This window comes from Tachypleus tridentatus, chromosome 2, assembly GCF_004210375.1.
Source record: "Tachypleus tridentatus isolate NWPU-2018 chromosome 2, ASM421037v1, whole genome shotgun sequence".
In the NCBI taxonomy this organism is placed as follows: Eukaryota; Metazoa; Arthropoda; class Merostomata; order Xiphosura; family Limulidae; genus Tachypleus; species Tachypleus tridentatus.
Window position 1 is genome coordinate 28,342,699 of NC_134826.1, and position 21,807 is coordinate 28,364,505.

At 33.6% G+C, this 21,807-nt stretch overlaps 1 protein-coding gene across 2 annotated transcripts in view; it reads right to left on the minus strand.

The window, feature by feature from the left end:
* Positions 1-537: 537 nt before the first annotated feature.
* Positions 538-21,807, minus strand: part of LOC143239984 (multidrug resistance-associated protein 1-like) — a 178,163-nt gene continuing 156,893 nt past the window's right edge. For both annotated transcript variants that reach the window (XM_076481725.1, XM_076481716.1), the window contains 4 exons: positions 21,300-21,458; positions 10,567-10,733; positions 4,710-4,904; positions 538-780 (listed from right to left, as the gene is read on the minus strand). In XM_076481725.1, coding sequence (XP_076337840.1) covers positions 669-780; positions 4,710-4,904; positions 10,567-10,733; positions 21,300-21,458 — 633 coding nt within the window. In that variant the 3' untranslated portion in view covers positions 538-668. The remainder of the gene's footprint in view (positions 781-4,709; positions 4,905-10,566; positions 10,734-21,299; positions 21,459-21,807) is intronic.

The window sequence follows — 21,807 nt, forward strand, 5'->3', positions numbered from 1 at the left end:
AGTTAATGCTCTGACTCCATATTCACAGACAAATATTTAGTCAAAATATCACTTAAAAATTTTAATTTTGGTCTACAAAAAACTTGTAATATTTATTGAAAGCCTGAAAAATTTGTGAAGATACACACTACATGTTAAATATTATAGTTTGAAAATTCCAGTGGTCCGGTGGTCAGTGTAATCCAGTGGGTCAATAATAAAAAAGTTATATTATGAGGTTTCCAAATACGTTATATGGAAGTAAAGTTGCTCTCTTTTTCTCACTTTCTGGAAAAACTAAATTATTTTGTGGTGAATAGTATGAAATTCACTTACTTTTATCAATAATATTTGAATTACAAGATTCTCTTTCACTCAAAATTGTCTTTTATGAAAAAGTTATAAAACTCTGGTAATTTTATAGGTATTTGAAATAGCAGTGAATGGATGGCACAATTTTTCTTTCATACAAAGTTGATAGTATTTCATTCATTGATTAAAAGTATTCAGAGGTGATTTAAATACTCTGATCCACACACAAGTTTATCAACAAAAGAGTTTTATATTTAAATATATAAATCTTTTATTAACATAATATGGTACCATTATACACATTGTGATTTACTTCTAAATAAATGATATTCAACAACAGTGGACAAACAGACAAGTTATTCTGATCACTAAGCTTATCAAAGCAAGTTAGCATCCTTTGCCATGCTATAAAAGATGGAGGTTGAAGAAGACAACAAAGTAGATGGATTCCCAGTCTCTACTATTTTTCCTTTTTCCATAACTATGATTCTGAAAGAAAAAAAGTCTAATTTTGAACACTTAGATAATTTGCTTCAGCTTAATATAATGTTAATAAACCCTTTTAGTTACAATGAAAAAGGACTACAGTTGACTACGAAGAAAAAAATTCTTAAAACATAAGTATGACAAAGACACCTACAATACCTGAAAAAAAATTTTCCTTGTGTAATACTTGGAAAGGCCATATAGAATTTGAAGTAAATGTCCTGATATTCTAGGCATTTTGCACTGATAATAAAGCATTATTTTCATTTTGGGTAATTAAAAAACAGAGGAAAACTTGTTACTGGAGCAATATAGTTTTCATTAACCAAGTTTTGTTAATTGTAACATTATACCTTGTTTAGTTGATACTACTCAGTTCTATAAACATTCATTGTATCGTTATACCTTTTTTAGTTTTTCACTATTTGTTTCTATCAAAAAGTAATCCATTCAAGTTGATAAATTGGATTTATTTGTTGAACTCTGAGGTTTGCTTCTCTACTTTGCAGACATTTTATTATTGTTAAGAAAAACAAATACTTTAAACCTACACTGAGAATTCTTACATAACTTTTCCTTGTATTTCACAGAATTATTAAAATTGTATTAATTCATGAACACGATTTCAATTTTGTATAATAAAATATGTAAACCCTACTACCAGAACCAACCTTAGAGACTGTGGGGCCCAAAGCATAAATAATCTGTGAGGAGTCTTTAACGGCAATGGGTCTGAGATGTTCTTAAAATGCTGTATGAGCCATTTATGAAACCTTTTTTTTAAAAATGTAGATCAACATTTTGATTTATGCACAATTTTAATTCAGTAATTGCACATAAAGCTATTGAGCTGTATTTTGAACTATACAGAGCAGTATGATATTTTTAGTAAAACATATGTGCTTAATTACAGTTCCAATACTAATAACTCATTAATACTTGCTGAGTGAAATAGTAATTGAAAACTGGAATACTGATACTAATTTTCAATTTTAAATGGCATATGAATAAATTTAGCATATAATGAAATTCATTTGTATATTTTTGATGGTTTTGGAGATGCATAAGCATATAACATTTAAGATAATTTATCACAATGATAAAAATGTTAAACAACTATCTATGGGGACTAAACTGTGTGCTCACCAGCATGCCTTCTTAAATGTAAAATTTACAAAATTTTGCAGACAAAATCTTCAATGAGATTAGCAAAGTTCAAATCTCTGGCAAAGTCATTTTCAATTGACAATACAGCCAAGTAATTTAGCCACTCATGTAGTATTGTTGTTCTCAGGTAAGTCTTTATAAGTTTTAGTTTGGAAAAGTTTCTTTCAACCAATGCAACAATGGTGAGAAGAATCTAAAGAGTAATCCTAAAATTGGGAAAGTCTTTTTAACATGTCTTGATGGAAAGAAAATGCAATATTTGAAGTGGGTCTGTATTGAATAAATCAAGTGGAATATACTTCAATGTTTTAGTTTCTTCAGTGAGTATGCAGCCATCAGTTTTGCTAATTTTGTCATCTGTGAACATTTTATTTAGTTGAATTCAACATTTATCAACCTCTAACTTAAAAAAACTGTTGAAGTTCATACATGAAGCCAAATATATTGTGGTGTGTTCTCAATTGTTCACATTTGCCATTAATAGCTTCCTATGCATCTGTGGCAGGTTCATCATTGATAAAAATCTTCCTTCTTTGTGTTTTAGTGTCCTTGAAAAACTGAGTCTGTCTGCAGATCATTTGGAATTTCTCTTGCATCACTTGATACACTTTCAAAATCCATACTTCCCTGGTATCTTTTTACCCACTTGCTAGCTAACCTTTGGACTGTACTGGCTAAGTCTACAGAGTCACTTAGTAGTTCTTTACTAACAAGGAACAAAATATCATACCAGAAATGAGAGCAACAAAGAACTTGAACTTCTTCAGTTCTTGGTGCAAAAATTCTGCTTCAGTGTGAGTTTGGTGATAATTTGTTTTCTCAGCTCTTTTAACTTATGCATCAAAAAACACAGTAGTTTGGTACCTTATATGTTTAGTACTCTCAACACAGTACTCCTCTTGCATTTCACTTAGAGGTTTAGCAGACAGATGTTTTACAAACTCACAATAGATAGCTCATCTTTGATTCAATGCTAAAAACAAGACATACAAATGCTGAACTATGCCAAGAAAATGTCAGCTCTTTCAGCTCTTACAGTAAGACATTAAGAAAATACTTATTCGTGCATTCCTTTCCTTCCACAAAATTTATAAAATGCTCATAAGTTCCAGAAGAAACACTGAACAGTCTCTGACATTATGAATAGCCAGTACCATCTGCTCTTTTTGGCTGAAGTCTGATGTACAGTGTAAAATCATAGAATAATATATGACAGATTTTATTATGATTATAATGGTTGTTTGCACCTTATTGCCCATAAAAGAAATCAACTCATTCTGTATTTGATTTTCCCAGTGGTGGTAATGAATTTCTTCATCTTTCACTCTTCCTATGTTTCTTCATGGTTGGATCAAATATCACCATCAACTGTACACTTACCAGAAGTTTCTGTTGTGAGTTTGGCATAATTTGTTAAATGAACTACGAAAAACCATGTTGTGCTCAGTGAGAAACTGTACAATGGCTAGGAGATGTTCAAAAGCATTACATCATTGAATGCTTTCATCACTGATTAGTTGTTAACTTAGTTTATCCTCTGTGCACCCTTTGTTCAGTCTTTTCTGAGTTTGAACTATTGAATAATAGTTGTCATGTGTCTATTTGATTTTGCATTCAGACAGACATATATAGATCCAAAATACACAACATCCTCAAACCATATTACAGTTACCAAAGAGTTTGGAACAGAAACAAAAAACACAATCCTTTGATTTAGAGCATACGAGTTATTGAATATTTATAATTTCTCCATCTGCTAGCTTTTATTTTTGGTAGGTTTTGAAAACCTTCATCCTTTTCAGTTTTCTGTGGTCCTTCCCTTACTAAAAATCATTGTTAGAGATATTTATAAGTTCTGGACAAAATGTTGGATATTAAAAGTTTTGGATGCATATGTTGTCGTCCAGTTCATGAGCAGGCTGTTGATCTTTGCTGCTAGTAGTTGTATTATGGGGCTTTTCATGTTCACATTGTTCTTTATCTGAAACTGTATAATCAGCTGTAGTATCAATATCTATTTCTTTTTGTAAAAAATCTTGTTTTTATCAAATGAATTATTTGGTGCTTAAGGTCTGCCAGCAGTCTTGTAGTTTATGCTTTCATTGCTGTCTAAATCATCTGTGTGTGTTCTGACTGATTCATCTTATGAATGTACTTTTCAGGTTCCACTTTGCTTTTCAACTTCTGCTTTATTAGTAATTTCAACAGCTTTTTTCTTCTGCCATTCTGATATCTTCAGCCAATTTCATGTTTTTTTTTTGTGCATTTTTGTACACCAGTAACAACCAATTTATATTGTTAGCATTAAACATTATTATACACTTCAGATATCTCAAGCAGAACAAAAACATGTATGGATAAACCTTTACCTAACCCTAATGTACATGAATCTTTTACCACCAATAAACAAAGACTTCCTGAATCAACATAATCCATACCAAGTTTCATAAATAATTTAATATATCCCTAAAAATACATTTCACAAGTTACCATTACATAAAATATTTTAGCACAACTTCATAAGGTGATTAAAATGCTTCTATTTTAAGATATTTTATTGTGAATTACTGACTTTTAATCTTCAAGTGTGGGGCTAAAAACAAATTTTTTTGTTACTTTGCTCTAAGACCCAGTTCTATTTATTAAAATACACATAATATGGAGCTGGTGAACGATTTACTGTCTGATAGAGGTTTATAGCTTATATTACACTTAACTCATTACAAGTATTGGTATTTTGAAATTATTGTTATTTTTACTTTTACCTGTTATAATCCAGAATGGTGTGAAGTCTGTGAGCTATAGTTATCACAGTACATTCACTAAACTCCGTCTGAATTGTGTTCTGAATTAATTTGTCAGTTTCTAGGTCCACAGCAGCTGTGGCTTCATCCAACACCAAAACTTTACTTTTTCTCAATAATGCTCGTGCAAGACATACAAGCTGCCTTTGACCCAAACTGTAAGTGTGAGAGTATCACTTATGATGAACATTAAAAAATGATGACAATGTTTCACAACCTTTTATGTTTTTAGAATTTAAATTTTTAAAAGGTTTTTATCTGACTTTTTGCATTTTTGTATAAACTACGTACTCTAATTTTTACAGATTAACCTTAAAATATCTAATAAAGCTAAATTATATACTTTAATTAGGATTTTTGTTCCCAAGTTTAGCATGCTACAGTTTTTACTACTTACAAATCACATAAAAGTAGTACACAAATTGACTTTTGTTATTTTTCAAAAATGAGACTTAATAATAACTTACTTTAAAATCTGCATTGAAAACATTACATGAATATTTTAAACAGTGGACAAAATTTCAAAATATCTGATACAAATTATTATATTAAATGCAGCAAAATACTATTTTTAACAATACTAGTAGTCAATTCTTTTCAAACTTCAAATTTTGTTTTTAAAATGCTGTCAGTAATGTTTAAATGAAAGTCTAATGAAGGTCAGATTAATGATCAGTAACACACCTTAAAATACTCCCCAACTCTAGGAAAACCTTATATCCATAAACACTTCATTAATGTGAAAGAAACTCAAACCAAAGTTATATCTAACGATGTGTGAAAAACAGAAATATATGATAACACAGAAAAATACTTTTAACATGCATACATTGATAATATGCTTTATAAGTAATATACTGTAGCCAGTATAATGTGAAGAGTGTTTAAAACAAAATATGTTTGAAACATCTCTGGCTATTTATAAATAAAGATGAGAGATAAAATCTCTAGATGTATTTTATAACATAGCTGATACCATTTAGTTTTATTAAGATTCATTGTATAATTATATCTTGTTCAACTGATATGATAAGGCATTGTAACATTATACCTTATTTAATTTATATTTATTTTTATCAGATTAATCCATGCATATTTATAAAACTGATTTTTTTGCTCTTCCTGAGTCTTGTATCTGTACTGTATCAGTTGTTATCAATAAAGTATATTCAATATTTTTAGTAAAGCAACTAACATATTTACCTAACTATGTGAGAGGGTAAATTCAAGAATGCATTTATACATAATAAGATAAAAGACAGCTGCTGTGAATACTTGTGGTATGCTTCTTATTATTTTGTTTATGTAATTTGTTTGTTTGTTTTGGAATTTTGTGCAAAGCTACATGAAGGCTATCTGCACTAGCCGTCCCTAATTTAGCAGTGTAAGACCAGAGGGAAGGCAGCTAGCCATCACCACCCACTGCCAACTCTTGGGCTGCTCTTTACCAATGACTAGTGGGAATGACCATCACAAATCTGATCATAGTTCAACAACTTTTAACCAGTGATGTCACACCACAGAGGCTTAGATTTCCCATATTCTTTAGATTTTGTTTGAGTGTTAGCTTCAGAACTAGAAAATATGATTTGATGATACTTTCTCACATTCTTACATAACATATGTTTACTGTAAATTTGACACACATTTTAAATCTCAAGTCATACTAAATGGCAAAATTAATTATTGTGTTATAATCTTTAATCAGTTAATGGGCTTAGTGGTGAATGTTCTTTATGTCCAATGATTTTTTTAGTTTTTCCAACAACAGACAAAGTTAACATTTTCCAAATTGATACTTATTCCATGTCAGCAAAACACACTTTTAATTAGTACTGCTCTCTACTGGTGGCAAATTTATTATTTGTAGCTAGTCTTGTAACTCCCACTTCGTTATGCATTACTACATGTAAATGATCATGCAGTAACCCTTCTAGTGCAACAATATTCTTATCATAACTAGTGCCCTTTCTATTAATGCATCTGATAACCACTTCAAAGCTAAGTGAACCAATGCACTAGAAGTGGGAAGAATGGGTGGTAAATGTGAGGGGAGGAAAGGATCTGCTCAAAAATAAATTTTCAGTTTAGGAAAATGTTAATTTCTGATACAATATCAGCTAGAATCCCACATTTAAAAGGTGAAAGGCTGATGACAAGATGATCCTTTATTAGAAAGTGTCCAAATAAAGACCATGAGATGTGAAAAATGAATTAGAAACATTGCACCACTTTTGCACTGCTCTTTAGTAAATTGTCATCAAAATGAAAGGGTGGAAACATGAAGGACCTCAAAATTGTTTTCATCATTATTATGACCTGCATGTTGAGTTGTGGGAGCATAACAGATCATAAGTGGTAATTCGACCTCAACCAACACTTGGCAGCATATAGAATTGTACAACAGTTCTGCAGTAGGAAGAGGGTCCTCTACCTTTCACTTCAAAAATAAATACAGGGAGAGAAGATGAGCTTCTGTACCAAAAAAAAACTGTCTTCACGTGTGAGTTATTCCAACACATCCAGCACTGGACCCACTGGAAAACAACAACCAGCAAATGGTAGGAAGAAAGGAAAGCTCAAAAACATTCATCTCTGGTCAAACTACTTTGCAGCATCAGGAATATCACTTCCAGTCTACAGCTGGAACAGGGAACCCAGCTTTAAATGCAAGAAGTTTTGGAACAAACATCCAGTGGACTGTAGGAAGATGAAAAGAGACTACAATTTCGGGTGAAGTTCTAAGTAAAAACCTAGTGGTGTTGGAAATTTATTGTCCAATTCTGCAGTGAAAATAGAGTACTAGTTAAATAAATGTGAGGACATATGTGGCTGAATCCTCTCAAATCAAAATCCTACCTGATTGAGAAATAACACATTAAAAGTGGTGAAACCAGACAAAAGCTGTGTATATGTGAAGATGAAATATGGGTAGGGAAGAATGACACACACAACGTGAGACTGACAAAGATATAGATCCTTTCTTTCAGAAGGAGAAGGTGATGAGTATACAATGTAACCTAGCCATTCTACATCTTGTAAACAAAGTAGAGAAGGCTGGAGCTAGTTGTGAAGTGAATCAAAAAACACACCCAGATGAATGAGAAATGGGTCAGTATAAGGAGTGACTCCTCCAGCTTGCTAAACCAATCAACATGACAGCTTCCCAAAGAAGAAAAAAAGTATGGAGGGCAGCAATAGCCAGCACAGATTCAAGCAGTAGCCAGTCACTTATGAAAAGGTGAAATGAGAGCTTTGGGAGTGAGGCAGTCAAGCATATAACAAAACAACTCAGCAAAACAAATATGGACCAAGACTAGGCCAAACAGAAGAGCCAAAAGCTGAAAAATACCCCTGTAATGAGTAAAGCTAAGAAACATTGAGATGTTGGGAAATAAGAATATGCAGGTAAACATCTGACACATCAACATTTGCCATCCATCTGGAGTGAATAGCCAACAAGAAGTTAAGTACATCTCCATGGTGAACTTGGAAATAACGAGGAAGTGATTAAGAGACAAAAAATCAAGCACCTATTGAGGAACAATAAAGAAACAGGAATACAACTTTGAATGAGAAGGATCTCCTTGTTTGATGGTACCTTTTTGAATTACTGTAATGGGTAAAGCAAAGAAACATTGGGATGTTGGGAAATAAGAATATGCAGATAAACATCTGACACAACAACAGTTGTCATCCACCTGGAGTGAATAGCCAACAAGAAGTTAAGTATATCTCCATGGTGAACTTGGAAATAACGAGGAAGTGATTCAGAAACAAAAAAATCAATCACCTATTGAAGAACAATAAAGAAACAGGAATACAACTTTGGATGAGAAGGATCCCCTTGTTTGATCATACCTTTTTAAATTAAATCCTGTGTTATCTCTGACAGATGCTGGGATGAAACAGGATTCTGTGTGTAGAAGGGAGGAGGAAATCAGTTGAGAAGACAATGGTGGAGAAAACTGAAAGCCAGATCTTTGGAAACAATCTTCAAAACCGATAGATCAACTGTAAATGTTGTCCAAAAATGGGGAAGTGAAATAATCTGGCCTCCACCAGCACTTACTTAAGTACCAAGTCACCAATGCTGACTGCCTCCAAAACAAGAATAGGTAACCAAATAATTATAAAAAGTTGAAGATAAGCAGCCAGAACTGGCAAAGGGGTAGAAGGAGGAGAGTGTGACAATGGTACAGCAAGAGTTCATTAAGATAAACAGGAAGCTAAAGAAAAAATAGAGTGATATAAATGAACTGACTTAGTCCTGGACTCCAAACTGTTGGGTAGACCTCAAAAAGGTTTTCATTGAAAAATGGTGCCATGCTTAAATTAAGCAAAGAATAAGTAGTTAAATGAGCCCTGAACAACAGACCACCCTGACTCAAAAGATCCCAATAGTATATCATTCACATCTGTAAAGCCAGAGCAGAAGTGGAGAGGCATGCCATGGCAGCAGAGAAATCTAATAAATTCATCGGAAAACCCCACAAAGGAATAAGATTTTTCAAATGTAGTGAGACTAAAATAGGTAGTTGGCATTATAAATGTAAAAGCATGATCATTTGATGTGTGTGGGGAAAAGGCATATAGACACTTGATTTAAACTATTCCCCAAAACTAATGGCAAGAGCCTTAATATCCCCTTAATATGGAGGGTTGTTGCATGATCATTTGTTTTCATGTAGACACACAGAAAGAAGTGGGAGTTACAAGGCTAGTGGCAAGCAAAAATTTGGTTTTCATAGAAAGCAGTATTATTTGAGAAAGTTTATTTTTTTGAAAGGAGATAAAATATTATATTGGAAATATGCATGTTGCAAGTCTTGACTACCTTCTGCATAGGTAACATAAATTGTGAACTTCTTTACTTTCACAAAACCAGGAGGGTCTCACAAAAACGAATTCTTATTTTAATATGATTAACTGCTTGAACAAGCTTCACAGCACCATGGTAGAGCAGCATCTCAATGACATGTCAGGTGAGTTAAATATTATTTAATATAGTTTCTAAGAGTCACTTTGCTGTTGATCATTTATGAAAATAGTTGTTCACTTGTCCCTTGTATAATATTTTCACTGAACATATTGTCTGCACATGTTGTATGCAGTGTGTACTATAACTGTGCATACCATTTTCAAGTAATGCATATACTTTGTGTGCTATACATACATATATGTGGTATGACAGTTTCGACTGAACTATGGGGCTTTTCATTGTACAAATTGTAATTTAAGTTGCATGAAAGTATTCAAATTTTATACATATATATCTTTATATAACCTAATAAATGTATGTATACGTTGATATATTAATATCTACAATAAACATTACTCAGCATTTGACACTATCACCCCAAAAATTCAAATTAGAGATGTCTAAAACTTCTCATCTTGTTTGTTTCTTTTTTTGAATTTTGCACTTTTACCAATAAATAATGGACGTGACTGTACATTATAACACTCCCACAGCTGTTGATGTGATGGGAATTTAAACCCACAACTCTCAGATTGAGTTGAGCACTCTAACCACCTGGGACCTTCTTGTCTTAAATGAGGTATTAAAATGTGGAATGTCTGTAGAAATGGAAAACTTAATATTACTGTAAGGAAGTTTTTCATCAGCTGCTTTATAAGTGTTCATATATTAGTCACACAAATATAATATGAATAGTATCTTATTTTTGAATTAAACAGCCATTTTATGTAAATGAGTGGTTAAACTGTTTCCTGTCAAAATACACTATTTGTATATAAAGATGTTTTTAATCTTTCAAGTTAACAAACTCTTTAGTAAATATAAACACCCTTATACCTCATATTTTCTCCACCCTCTGAAACTTGAAACTTGAGCCCTTGAGCAAGAGATGAAACAAATGGTTTAAGGTGGGCATGTTCTAATGCCCTCCAAACTTCTTCATCAGTGTACAACTGGTTAGGATCGAGATTAATTCGTAGAGGTCCAGTGTACAAGACAGGATCCTGGAAAACAGTGAAAACTAAGAGAGGAACCATTTTGCAATAAAATTGTACAAGTGTAGAAAGAGAAAATAACATATACATTAAAACAAAAGTTCACACATTCCTCAAAGAATCAACTCTTCAGATTCTTGATGACATCACTATTCATCTTCACTCAACACTGCTTGTACTATCATTTCATTTTTCAGTGCATATAGTGGTATATGTATACATGTATGTTATTTGAGAGTTTAGTTATTTGCTGATTATGCTGCTATAGTTATAATCCCCACACCCCCTTACATCCGTTAAATATCAATATGTGAAATCCTGCCAGGTGAATGATTCTTTCCATCTATCATTGTAAGAAAAACTTGTTTTAAATCAGTTCGTAGCTACACTGGAGAAAGAACACACATTCATTCTGTATATGTCTGAGGATATAGTTTCCTCTGATGTAAAATAATGTATATGAGTGGTGTTAAAAATGCTAATGAAAAAATAGTTACAGAATTACACATTAAAATTTTATTATATAACTTTATTTCAGATGACATAGCTATTTGTTCCAAAGTTTCAACAACACCGGCATACAACCTATAACCTCTATTAGGTGATTTCTATAATAAATGAAGAACAAAAATTAATGCATACAAGACATGAGTTATAATATTCACTAAATTTATTAAAAGAAACAAAAATAAATACACCTATATTCAGATGGAACTCTTTTCCAACTAGCAATAAACAGCCATGTTCCTAAGATTAATATAGGACTCAAAATTAAATTGGTCAGAACATGTATAATTTCAAAACAAAGATCTGGAAAATAGCATGCTATCTTTGGGGTCTGAATAGCAATAACAAAAAACATACTTAGAATATATAAAACAAATATACATGTCAATTATTGAATATGCCTGTACAGCATGGCTAAATATATCAAAAACCCAAAAATTACATGTTAACTAAAGCATATCAGGGAATAAAATATCTGGGTTAACAACATAATTTGTGAATCAAAACAACCACTTTGGAATCACTTTCCTTGTTACTTAGCATAATGTGCAAATTGTTACTTTATTTTGTTTATTGTTTTCAAGACTTTCAAAGACATAGTGAAAGTATTGTAAATTGCAGTTTGATAAACCAAAGTTTGTGTGGTTGGTATCAGGTTTTGGTCTTTGTAGTCCTTGGACACTCAGTTTAATTAAACCTTTCTCTCTTTTGCACATGGAGAATAAATTCTGTAAAATATTATTTTAATTACCAGAAAAGAACAGATTTTAACTAGTTCAGGAGCTTACACTAGGCCATGTCCATGAAGATAATTAGAGTAATACTGATCTGTTGAATACACCATCTTTTATTTGTTTGTGCAAAGTTTACACTGTGCAAACACTTCAAGATGTATTAAAATTTATTTGAGAACATTTTACACACATACCATTCTTAATTCTGTCGCAGTAAATTAAAGCCAATGATGATTTAGTAGTCTAACATTAGATGGTTGTAATTTTATTTTTTATATACATTTTCTAAAATGGGAAGATGTACCTTCATCATGTAGGCAGTAATGACCCAGTTCACGTAGTAAATCACATATTGGTTAGTGCTTCTATATTTGGATAATTGTGCATAAATTTTTAGGATGTTGATCCCAGCACTTTGTAATACACCAAAGCCAAAGTTAATATTAATTTCTCATAAATTACCATAAAACAGCACATACAGTATTTTTATATTTTGTCATGCACATATCACATACACATACTCTTTGTATAGTTTGTTCACGATGTTTGGAATGCACATGGTGGGCATCTGCAGCGTAGACAGATAGATTAAACTACATAAATACAATATATGCACTGCACATTTAGCACTGAGCTAGTTACAAACTCTCTCAATACAGTCTTTGTCCCAACCATTTTTACTTTTAGGTAGTTTTAATACTATATCTTTTAATACGGTAAATGTACCTTTACAAAATATGGCAGACTTCTAGTAAACCTTACAAACTGTTTGTGTATAAAAGTCAGTTTTTAATGAAGTAGTTTTATTAAAAATTCGTCTACGAACATATCAACTTTTTTTCGATCAGTCTGAGTGCAAAATAATTTTTATGTTAAGATTAAAAATACTTATCTCAAAAATTAAAAATTTCAAACTTTTCTCTATGAAAAGTTATAGTTTTCCTATACTGAAAATGTATTTGTGATAGGAACTTACCTCCTCTCTCACAGATATAGTTATTCTTATTTAGTATATGCAATTTTATTTTCATGCCATAAGCCTTGAACTCCCACATACCCTATGATCAATGTGGTTCAACTGCATCTCCATGGAAATCATCAGGTGACAACCCTCTACCTATAGCAGTGTGACACACTCCTGACATAAGACTCCTTTCAATTGATTATACGTGAACTATCAGATTGAGTTTTGACACAAAATGGAACCACTAGTTTTTAGTGTGGAAAAGGGATGGGAAGTGTGAAAGGAAGTAAGTACCTGTCAGAAATTTTTGTACAGGAAAAATATAACTTCTGATATGGTACATTACAAACACTCAGAGATATAGCTAGAATTACACACTGAATAAGTGGAGGGATCAGTGTGAGGGAAAGAAAGAATCACATATGTATCACTTCTGTATGAGGTACACTCAATGCTCAGTGTGTGGGAAAGAGTTGTAAACATGAGAAGAAAATGGAAGGAGCACATTCAAAAGGTAGAGAACAATTATAGCATAGGTATCTGAACCATCCAATATAAGAATCTCAACCACTTTGATGACAGTAATGTGGGTAAGAGTAAAAAAGATGTACACCAAGGTGTAGAATGGCTAGAGTATATGGCAAGTCAACTGTAACCAAACCCAAACACCAGAACACTGACACCCATGCAAGGATAGGATGAGGATCATACTTTCAGTAAGTCAACTACAATAAAAAACTTAGCCACTAAGAGACAATATCCATGTGGGGTCAAAATGAGGGATGTCAATCTAAAGGATGAACCACATTGTAATGGATAATTCAAAAGCTGCAACATCCCATCACGTAAACCCATTCAGAGATGAAGTGTCATATTGGAGGGCATCTCATTATCCTCATCAGGAGAACACCACTTCCCTACTCTCAACTGAATGGATTCGTTATTCTCCACATTGTATATATCAATCACATTCAGGAGGATGCCTTCATGATACACCATTCTAGCAACTTACAACTGGAAAGTAGTAAGAACTCCTACACTCCACTGGAAGAAAAGGGGGATAAAATGTGGTGGAGAGTTTAGAGGAATGCCAACACCAGAAACAGTGTAATGGGTTACTACAAAAACCTTATTTTGAATAGTAGACCATTACTTATTTAATCCATCTAGGAAATGGCAGAGATGGGCAGCTATCTCCCTCTGCTTTACCAATGAAGTTTGTTGATTAGTTTGCCCTGGCAAAAGATAATAATAAAGTAAAGAAATAACAAGTGATCTTATGGAACACCCTATATGAACAGTATGTGTTTACTGGTCATGGAAATTGTAAGACAGTGTGGATTTGAACAGGTGTCACTCGCTACAGAGTTGGATCCTTCATGGAAATTAACAGGTTTATATACAAAAAAGTAAACTTACTTAGTCACAGTCTTGTCAAAATCTAGAGAATGGCAAGAGGTATAAGAAACACCTATCTGATACAGACAGTTAGAGATGAATGTAAGAGATGTAGTTCAAAGGCCTGATTAGGAATTTTCTCTAACAGACAATGGAGATGAGATGCCAAACAAGGTAAGGTGCCTAATCTGGTGAGAATACACCTGAAACAAATTTTGGAAAGAAGGAAAAAGGAAGAATAAGCTAACCAAATTAAAAGCCAAATGCAATTGGTAAGGAAGGAAAAAAGAAATGTCATGAACAAGGATAGTTGCAATGAAATAGAGGCAAGAATGAGCAACATGAAAGGAAGCCATGTCAGCAATGTAACAATGAAGAGCACATACAGGACATTGTAGTCTATCCAGATTTGGCTATGAATATAGGTTGGAAACAAAAGGGAGAACTACTCTCATGAACCACTATAGTTACGGAAGGGAAAGGTCAATCTGGATAAAGTAAAATATATGTAGAATAATACAAAGTACATATCAATAGATATCAAATACCAATCTGGTAGGGTTTTGATTCTATGAGGTCAACTATCTGGAAGAAAACCAACAAAGGTGAGAGGGTAGGAAAAACTTGCAATCATGAAGACTGAAGTTATTTGATCAAACAGTCAAGTGAGGAAATCTATAAGAAAAGGAACAATGGGTTAAGCAGGTGTAAACCTCCAACCCAAAGATCAGTGGTGAAAAACATTCCATTTACTCTTTATATATGGATATTTATCAGTGATGACAGAGAATAGGAAAGGCTTGGTGAAATGTCAGTGATTAAGGATGATGTAGAGGGATAAAGTGAGAGAAATAGGTATCAGTGAGGCAGATTCAAGAAGCCATAGTTATGCCAGCCAGTAAGGAGCAATCAGAAAGACTTGACACAGAGGGAAGGAAACAGATGGGAAAATATCCACAAAAGTATTTTTGGTCTGATCCTGGCTAAATACATCAAGAACCATTCATGATGATGAGAAACCTACTTGAAGTAAAAATGTAACTCAAGATAGCTGGTATGGATATTAAAACTTTTATTAAAATATAGTAGAGAAAAATGTTTCAACCTTCTTAGGTCATCTTCAGGTTAACTTGAGGTTGGCTTGAAGGCATGTAGGTCGGGTGATATCAACCATGGCCATTCTCCCTAAAAATGATAGGAAAGTAATCACTGCCCCACGAGTCACTGTCAACTCTCCAAGAAAAGTGAAGGGAAAAAGATAGAGAGATCAATAGCAGTAAAAGACTCACTAGGTGCATGAAAATAAGCATAAAAACCAGTATTGAAGAGAAAAGGTTGTGATCCAAGAATACATGCTTCACAGAATGAGCCCTTACATTAATATGAGCACCAATCCAGAGAAGATTATGCCCACTAAAAATTCCTCAGTATTTAAAAGGAGATGGAAACTGTGCAATGAGAGCATCAAGGTTGGATTGAACATAGGGCTGTCCAGGAAAAGCCCAGCATGGCCAGGTGGTTAGAGCACTGAACTTGTAATCCAAGGGTTGTGGTTAAAAATTCCTATCACACTAAACATGCTCACCCTTTCAGCCGTGGAAGCATTGTAATGTGATAGTCAATCCCATTATTCATTGGTAAAAGAGTAGCCAAAAAGTTGGGAGTGGGTGATGATGACTATCTGCCTTCCCTCTAGTCTTATACTGCTAAATTAGGGATGACTAGTGCATATAGCCCTTGTATAGTTTTGTATGAAATTCAAAAACAAACAAATTTTCCAGGATACAGGTGGAGAAGATAAACAGTGATGGCACAACCAAAGGAAACATGGATGGTTACAGCCTCCAAAGGTGTATCATGTACCAAAGACAGGGCAGGCATGTACTGGTCGACCAGTAGTGCAAACCCTCTATGCACTGGTCCTTCACACAATCTGTCATTCTAGTATAAAGGAAACTGCCAAAAGGCAACTATATTGCCAAGTTTAAGGAATGTTTCCTGAAAGGAAATACACACAGGATGATATGACTCAACCAAGGCCTTAATGCCATCTGGGTGGAGAGCCCTTCTGTTTCCAACTATACCATTTTTCTTTAGTAGAGGAAGGTCTACCAATCTCCATGAATCCTGCCCTGGGTCAAGTTGGCAGGTCTGTCAGTGAATGTATACTGCAGTGACTGAGGGCATGAAAAAATAATTGGGGCCAAAGAAGATGGACTTGTGTAGATGCCAGAAGTCAGATCCACTGGAAGAAATGGTTGGTACACAAATAGGAGTAAACATTGACTTGTCAACTCATTTAACTACAAAGATATACTCTGTTGGAGGAACAGAAAGATCTGTCTGCACTCCAATTGTAGCAGTGAAACACAGTGCAGCAGCATATGTCTGAGATGGAGGTGGGGATGATAACTTCTGAGCCTCAGGGTAAGAAATATTGTTCACAGCTATTAAATATTGTAAATCTTAAATCTTTCTTCTCCACCACTTGGGGCATGATCAAAAGTAAGAGATATGAAAGCCACAACAAGACTCCACTTCCATTTCACACTCGTAGGCATCATAGCTCTTGCCACCACAACAAGCACATGTCAAGGAATCATGATATGATGTCTTTGAGTGACTGAACTGCCAACATTGGGAACATCTGAGAGGATTTGGAATATATGGCTATGCCTTGCAGTTTTGATAACCTGCTTTGATGGTGGCAGGTGGATGTGGTGATGTAAAAATCAAAATTAAGACATTGGTTGGCATTATAATTCTATCTTTGCAAGTGGAGTTACACCTCACAACAGAAACGTCTTGGGCAAAGAAACCAGCAAGGATCTCTTGATTTGAGGATGTTCTTCAAATCCTTCTCAACAATAGCTTATTGTGACAAACTTAAAGTATTATGGGGAGTAACCTCAATGGGTATATCCCCAGTGGCCTTTGGATGCAAGAGAAGTTCACTCTGTTTTGGAGTGGATATTTCCACCAAGATGCCCCCAGAACATAGCTATTTGATTGACGTAGGAGAGCCAGCAAGCCCCTGTAGTCTCTTCTGAATAAAAAAAAAGGAGACATTTGCCCTAAAGATTTATCTGATAAAGAATGTAATATCATAAAATGTGGTACAGGTGTTGAAGAAGTTGAAGATTGCTGTTCAGAATCTTCAAAATGTAGTCATTTACCTATGGCCTGTTCTTTTATTATTTTATTTTTATTTTGAGTTGGGGGATCCATGATAAAGAAAGAATATTTCAGTGCCCACTAACCCCACCCACCATGGAACCGTATGGGGGGATGAACTACAATGCCAAACAAAGGCACTGCAGCAATGCTAGGGTTTCATGAGCACTGTACCTGAATACCAGCATCGGATATAATGTCTACAACACCTGCTGGGAACGTCCAAATAATGGTAGTTGGTTGACTCTAGTTCAATTGGGCAAGCCAATTGACCCTGGGGGCATCCCAAGGCTGCCCATGTACAGGAATTCAAGGCCAAAGTGGTGTGTTAGGACTGGATCTCTGAACCACCAGTTTACCTTCTCTGGGATGTTTCCTCACTATATACAGGAATGCACACCAAGAGGATAAAATAAGGAAAGTAGTGGTAATACATGTGAAGTAGAGATAAAATGTTTAATCAAATGCAGTCATATTTTTAATTGGAACCTGGGACAAAATTTCCAGATGACACATATTGCCCAAGATGCAATAATGCAATCAGAATAAAAGTTTAATCTTCACTATAAAGTCTATAATCAGCCACCTATGAATGGAATTTATAGAAAACAAATGTACAATGAGAAGAAACTTGAGTTAAATATAACTCATTAATTTCTTCAAGTGTGTTTATTGAGATAAGTATTCAATAATGTAGAATACTGTGTAAAATCAGTATTAAGTCCTGCTGGCACCAAGTAGACCAAACAAATACATTTACCCAAGAGCTTTCAGGATGTGTATTTCAGTGTGTATTCAAAGGAGATAGTGTACATGTTTAGAAATGAAAATCACCCCCACTGCCACATGAACCTTAGACACTATAAAAATGAGCTAAACTACTGCAGTCAGTTGTGAAAATAATATGTAATCACGAACAATTAAGAATAATAACAATAATGAAGTTTATAACAAAAAACACCAGAATCAGCAGCTCAACTTTGTTCATCTCACAAAAGAATATTTCAGAAGAATGTCTCTGAAAATACAGAACATATAGGCACTCTTATTAGATAAAATACATCAACAAGACTAAAGAGTGCTGTCCCATTAATTTATATAAAACATGATTACAGCAAGCTAATAATGAATTAACAGTAAATGTTACTAAAGCAGAGACTAACAGCCAAATATTGGTAACATAAACTTCTAATACTGTACTGAAGCTTGTGAACATGCAAACTCTGCAGCAAGAGGAAGAGGACTACACAAATATTTTGAACTAAAAAGGGGTAACACGTTTTTTTGTGATTTTCCAAGTGAAAATCATTATATAATGGAGTTGCAATAGTTTATTAACATGGTGAAGTAAAACACAGTATTACAGAAAAAAACACAGCATCTAAACAAGTCACAATGTTTATTACATTGAGATTGTCATTCATTTCTAGTCATTCTGCCCTAAAAATATATGGAGTTGTTACAGCCTGTGTCAATTTGTGACAGTAAAGATGCTGCTGGAAAGAAGTTCTGATAACTTTAAGCCTAACCACAAAATTCCTAAATCTGGGCTGATACCCAATGCCATGAAAACAATAAACAGAAATACAGAGCTCACTGATGCATCTGACATAAGGGGCCTCACTGCATCTAGAATTTGGAAAGCTGACTGATGATGAATTGGCCAGGGCACTCCTAAGACGTACTAATCTCAGTGGAGGAGAAGTCAGCAGAACCAATCTGACCAACAGAACTAAGATTGTAGATGATCCAAAAACTTAGAATGCTTCTGGTGTTTTCCTCAGCCCATATAAAGTTATTCTGGTAGTTCATCACACATGACAGCCACTCATCAGATGCTCAGCCACCTCACAGAAGACACATCAGATATATTTCCACCTTTTATTGGACCACAAAGTAAGGTATTACTGGAGTTGAAGTCAATTCAAGGGTTGGCTGGGCTACAAAGAAATGTTTCAAACTTGAGAGATGAGGGCCAAGTTGTGTTTATGGAAAAATTGATAGTTGCCCTCACCACCAGTAGAGTAGCAAACCACAATGTACCTCACTAAACCAAAAGTCATCAACAATGTATGCTGTCAAAATGTATGGGGTGAATTAAAGGATAATGGCAAAGCCTCTGCCACTTAGGAGGTAATGTGAGACACCACAACAACTACCAAGAACCACCTACAAATTACCAACATCATACTCCAACTGACTTTGCAGCAGATCCCAGTGGTGATGTTGTATCACCAGTAGATGGTCACAGAGTAAATAAAGACTTAGGCCTTATATATCAGGAAAGAAGATTAGTTGTGTTGGAGAACACTCAAATGTTCTGGATGCAGTAAGTTTGAATGAGTTTAAAAGAAAATTTGATAGATATGTGTCTTATAAGGGCTGGCTTTAAATTTATCTTTTAATGGTTTTAGTTTGGCTTAGAGGATGGGACAGCCAAAATGGGCCAACAGGTCCACTGTTGTACCTAAACATTATGTAATGTTAAAACTTGTATTATGTTCCACCTTCAGTAAACTATTCCTTATGTTTATATATCACTGTTTGCTAACTTATTATTGCATTAATAACAAGATTCAACAATTCATGAACAGCCTAATCACAAAACACCTCATAGAACAATACATAATAAAAATAATTTTAAATTCTGATTTTGAAATGTGAGGGTTACCAACACACATAAATCCATATATTACAGGAATTTACAGGAAGTCAACAGATATTTGTAAATATCCTGTCTAAAAAGCAAATCACCTCAACAGTGAAAAGAACAACATCACAGTCTAGTTCACAGAATGAATAAGACTTATAATACTAAAAACAAGGAAGTGAAACAAATTGTTTTAAGAGATACCCAGAACATTTGTGAATGAGGATAAACACCAATAATTATTAATAATAAAAAGTGCAGATATACAGTCTTTCTCCTTTATGACAATTGTCTTTATAAAAACATACAGAGAATATCTAAACAAACGTCAAAACAGTATTCAGAAGCCACAATACACATCAAACCACCCAAAGACTCAAAGGAGAACAAAAACATTTACAATATCCCTGGTGAATGTGGATTACAATATAGTGGAGAAAGAAAATAACTAACAAAAGGTATAGCTCAGGAGTATAATATACATAGGCTCTGTAGTATTAATCTACATGCAACAGTCCTTAATGCAAATAATCACATGATGAATTGAAACACTACTGAAATAATAGTATAATATAAATACATATAGAAAAGAAAAAAATATATATTTCTAAAATTTAGTAACTAATAACACAATCAACCTAGAATGAAAGTTTCTAAAACCTGGTTACTATTCATGAAACATTCAAATAAATTAGTTGATTAAGGCCTGATTGGGAAAATTCCAGATATGTGGACAGTGTACTAGCTTTTGTATTAAAGACTCAGGACTAACCCCTTGCTACTTCCATAATCTTCTTCAAGACTTTCCTAATGATATCAATAGATTAACAACAAAATGCAGGAAAAATTTGTCTGTAACTAATATCTTGTAATTCAAAAAATTAGCAACTAATTAACAATTTTACTTAGTTTATTGCATAGGCTATTAAAAATGATAATAGCTTATATTTGACTGCCATAAGCTTACTGTAAGTACTAATTTAAAATATCTTACAAAACTAATAATTATATTGGCAAATGTCTGTAACTCACATTAATATCAATACTTTAATAAAGCTAAGCTCCTACATAAAACATACACTAATAAATAAAAAAATTACTTTCATATTTTTCATACAATATTTGAACAACAAATATTAATAGCAAACCTGTGGTATGATTGTCAGATTTGAACGTAAGTCGTGAAGTCCAATATCCGAAATATCTACACCATCAATAATTATGCTTCCCCCTACTGGCTCAATTATTCTAAACAGAGACAATGTCAAAGAAGACTTTCCAGCTCCCGTTCTACCCACAATACCAACCTGTAAGTAAAACAGTTTTAATCGTTTGTAGCTTACAAAATGTTTTTCTACAAACAAAATTAATAGTACATCTAGTACAGATAAATACAGATCACACCTCACTTAATAATATTTTGTCAGCACCGAATGTTTATGTATTTTATAAGCCAAAAGATCCATTACATCTCACAGTTATGAAAAATACACGAGAGATAAATTCTGTAAAATTAAATCACTTCAAAAACACAACACTGAAATAGAAACAAATGTTAATCTTTCCCTAAATTTAAAATGTATTTCCAATAACAGTTCCCTCCACTGATACTTATAGCTATTACTTGATCACCAGGATTTCATCTTTGCCTATCTA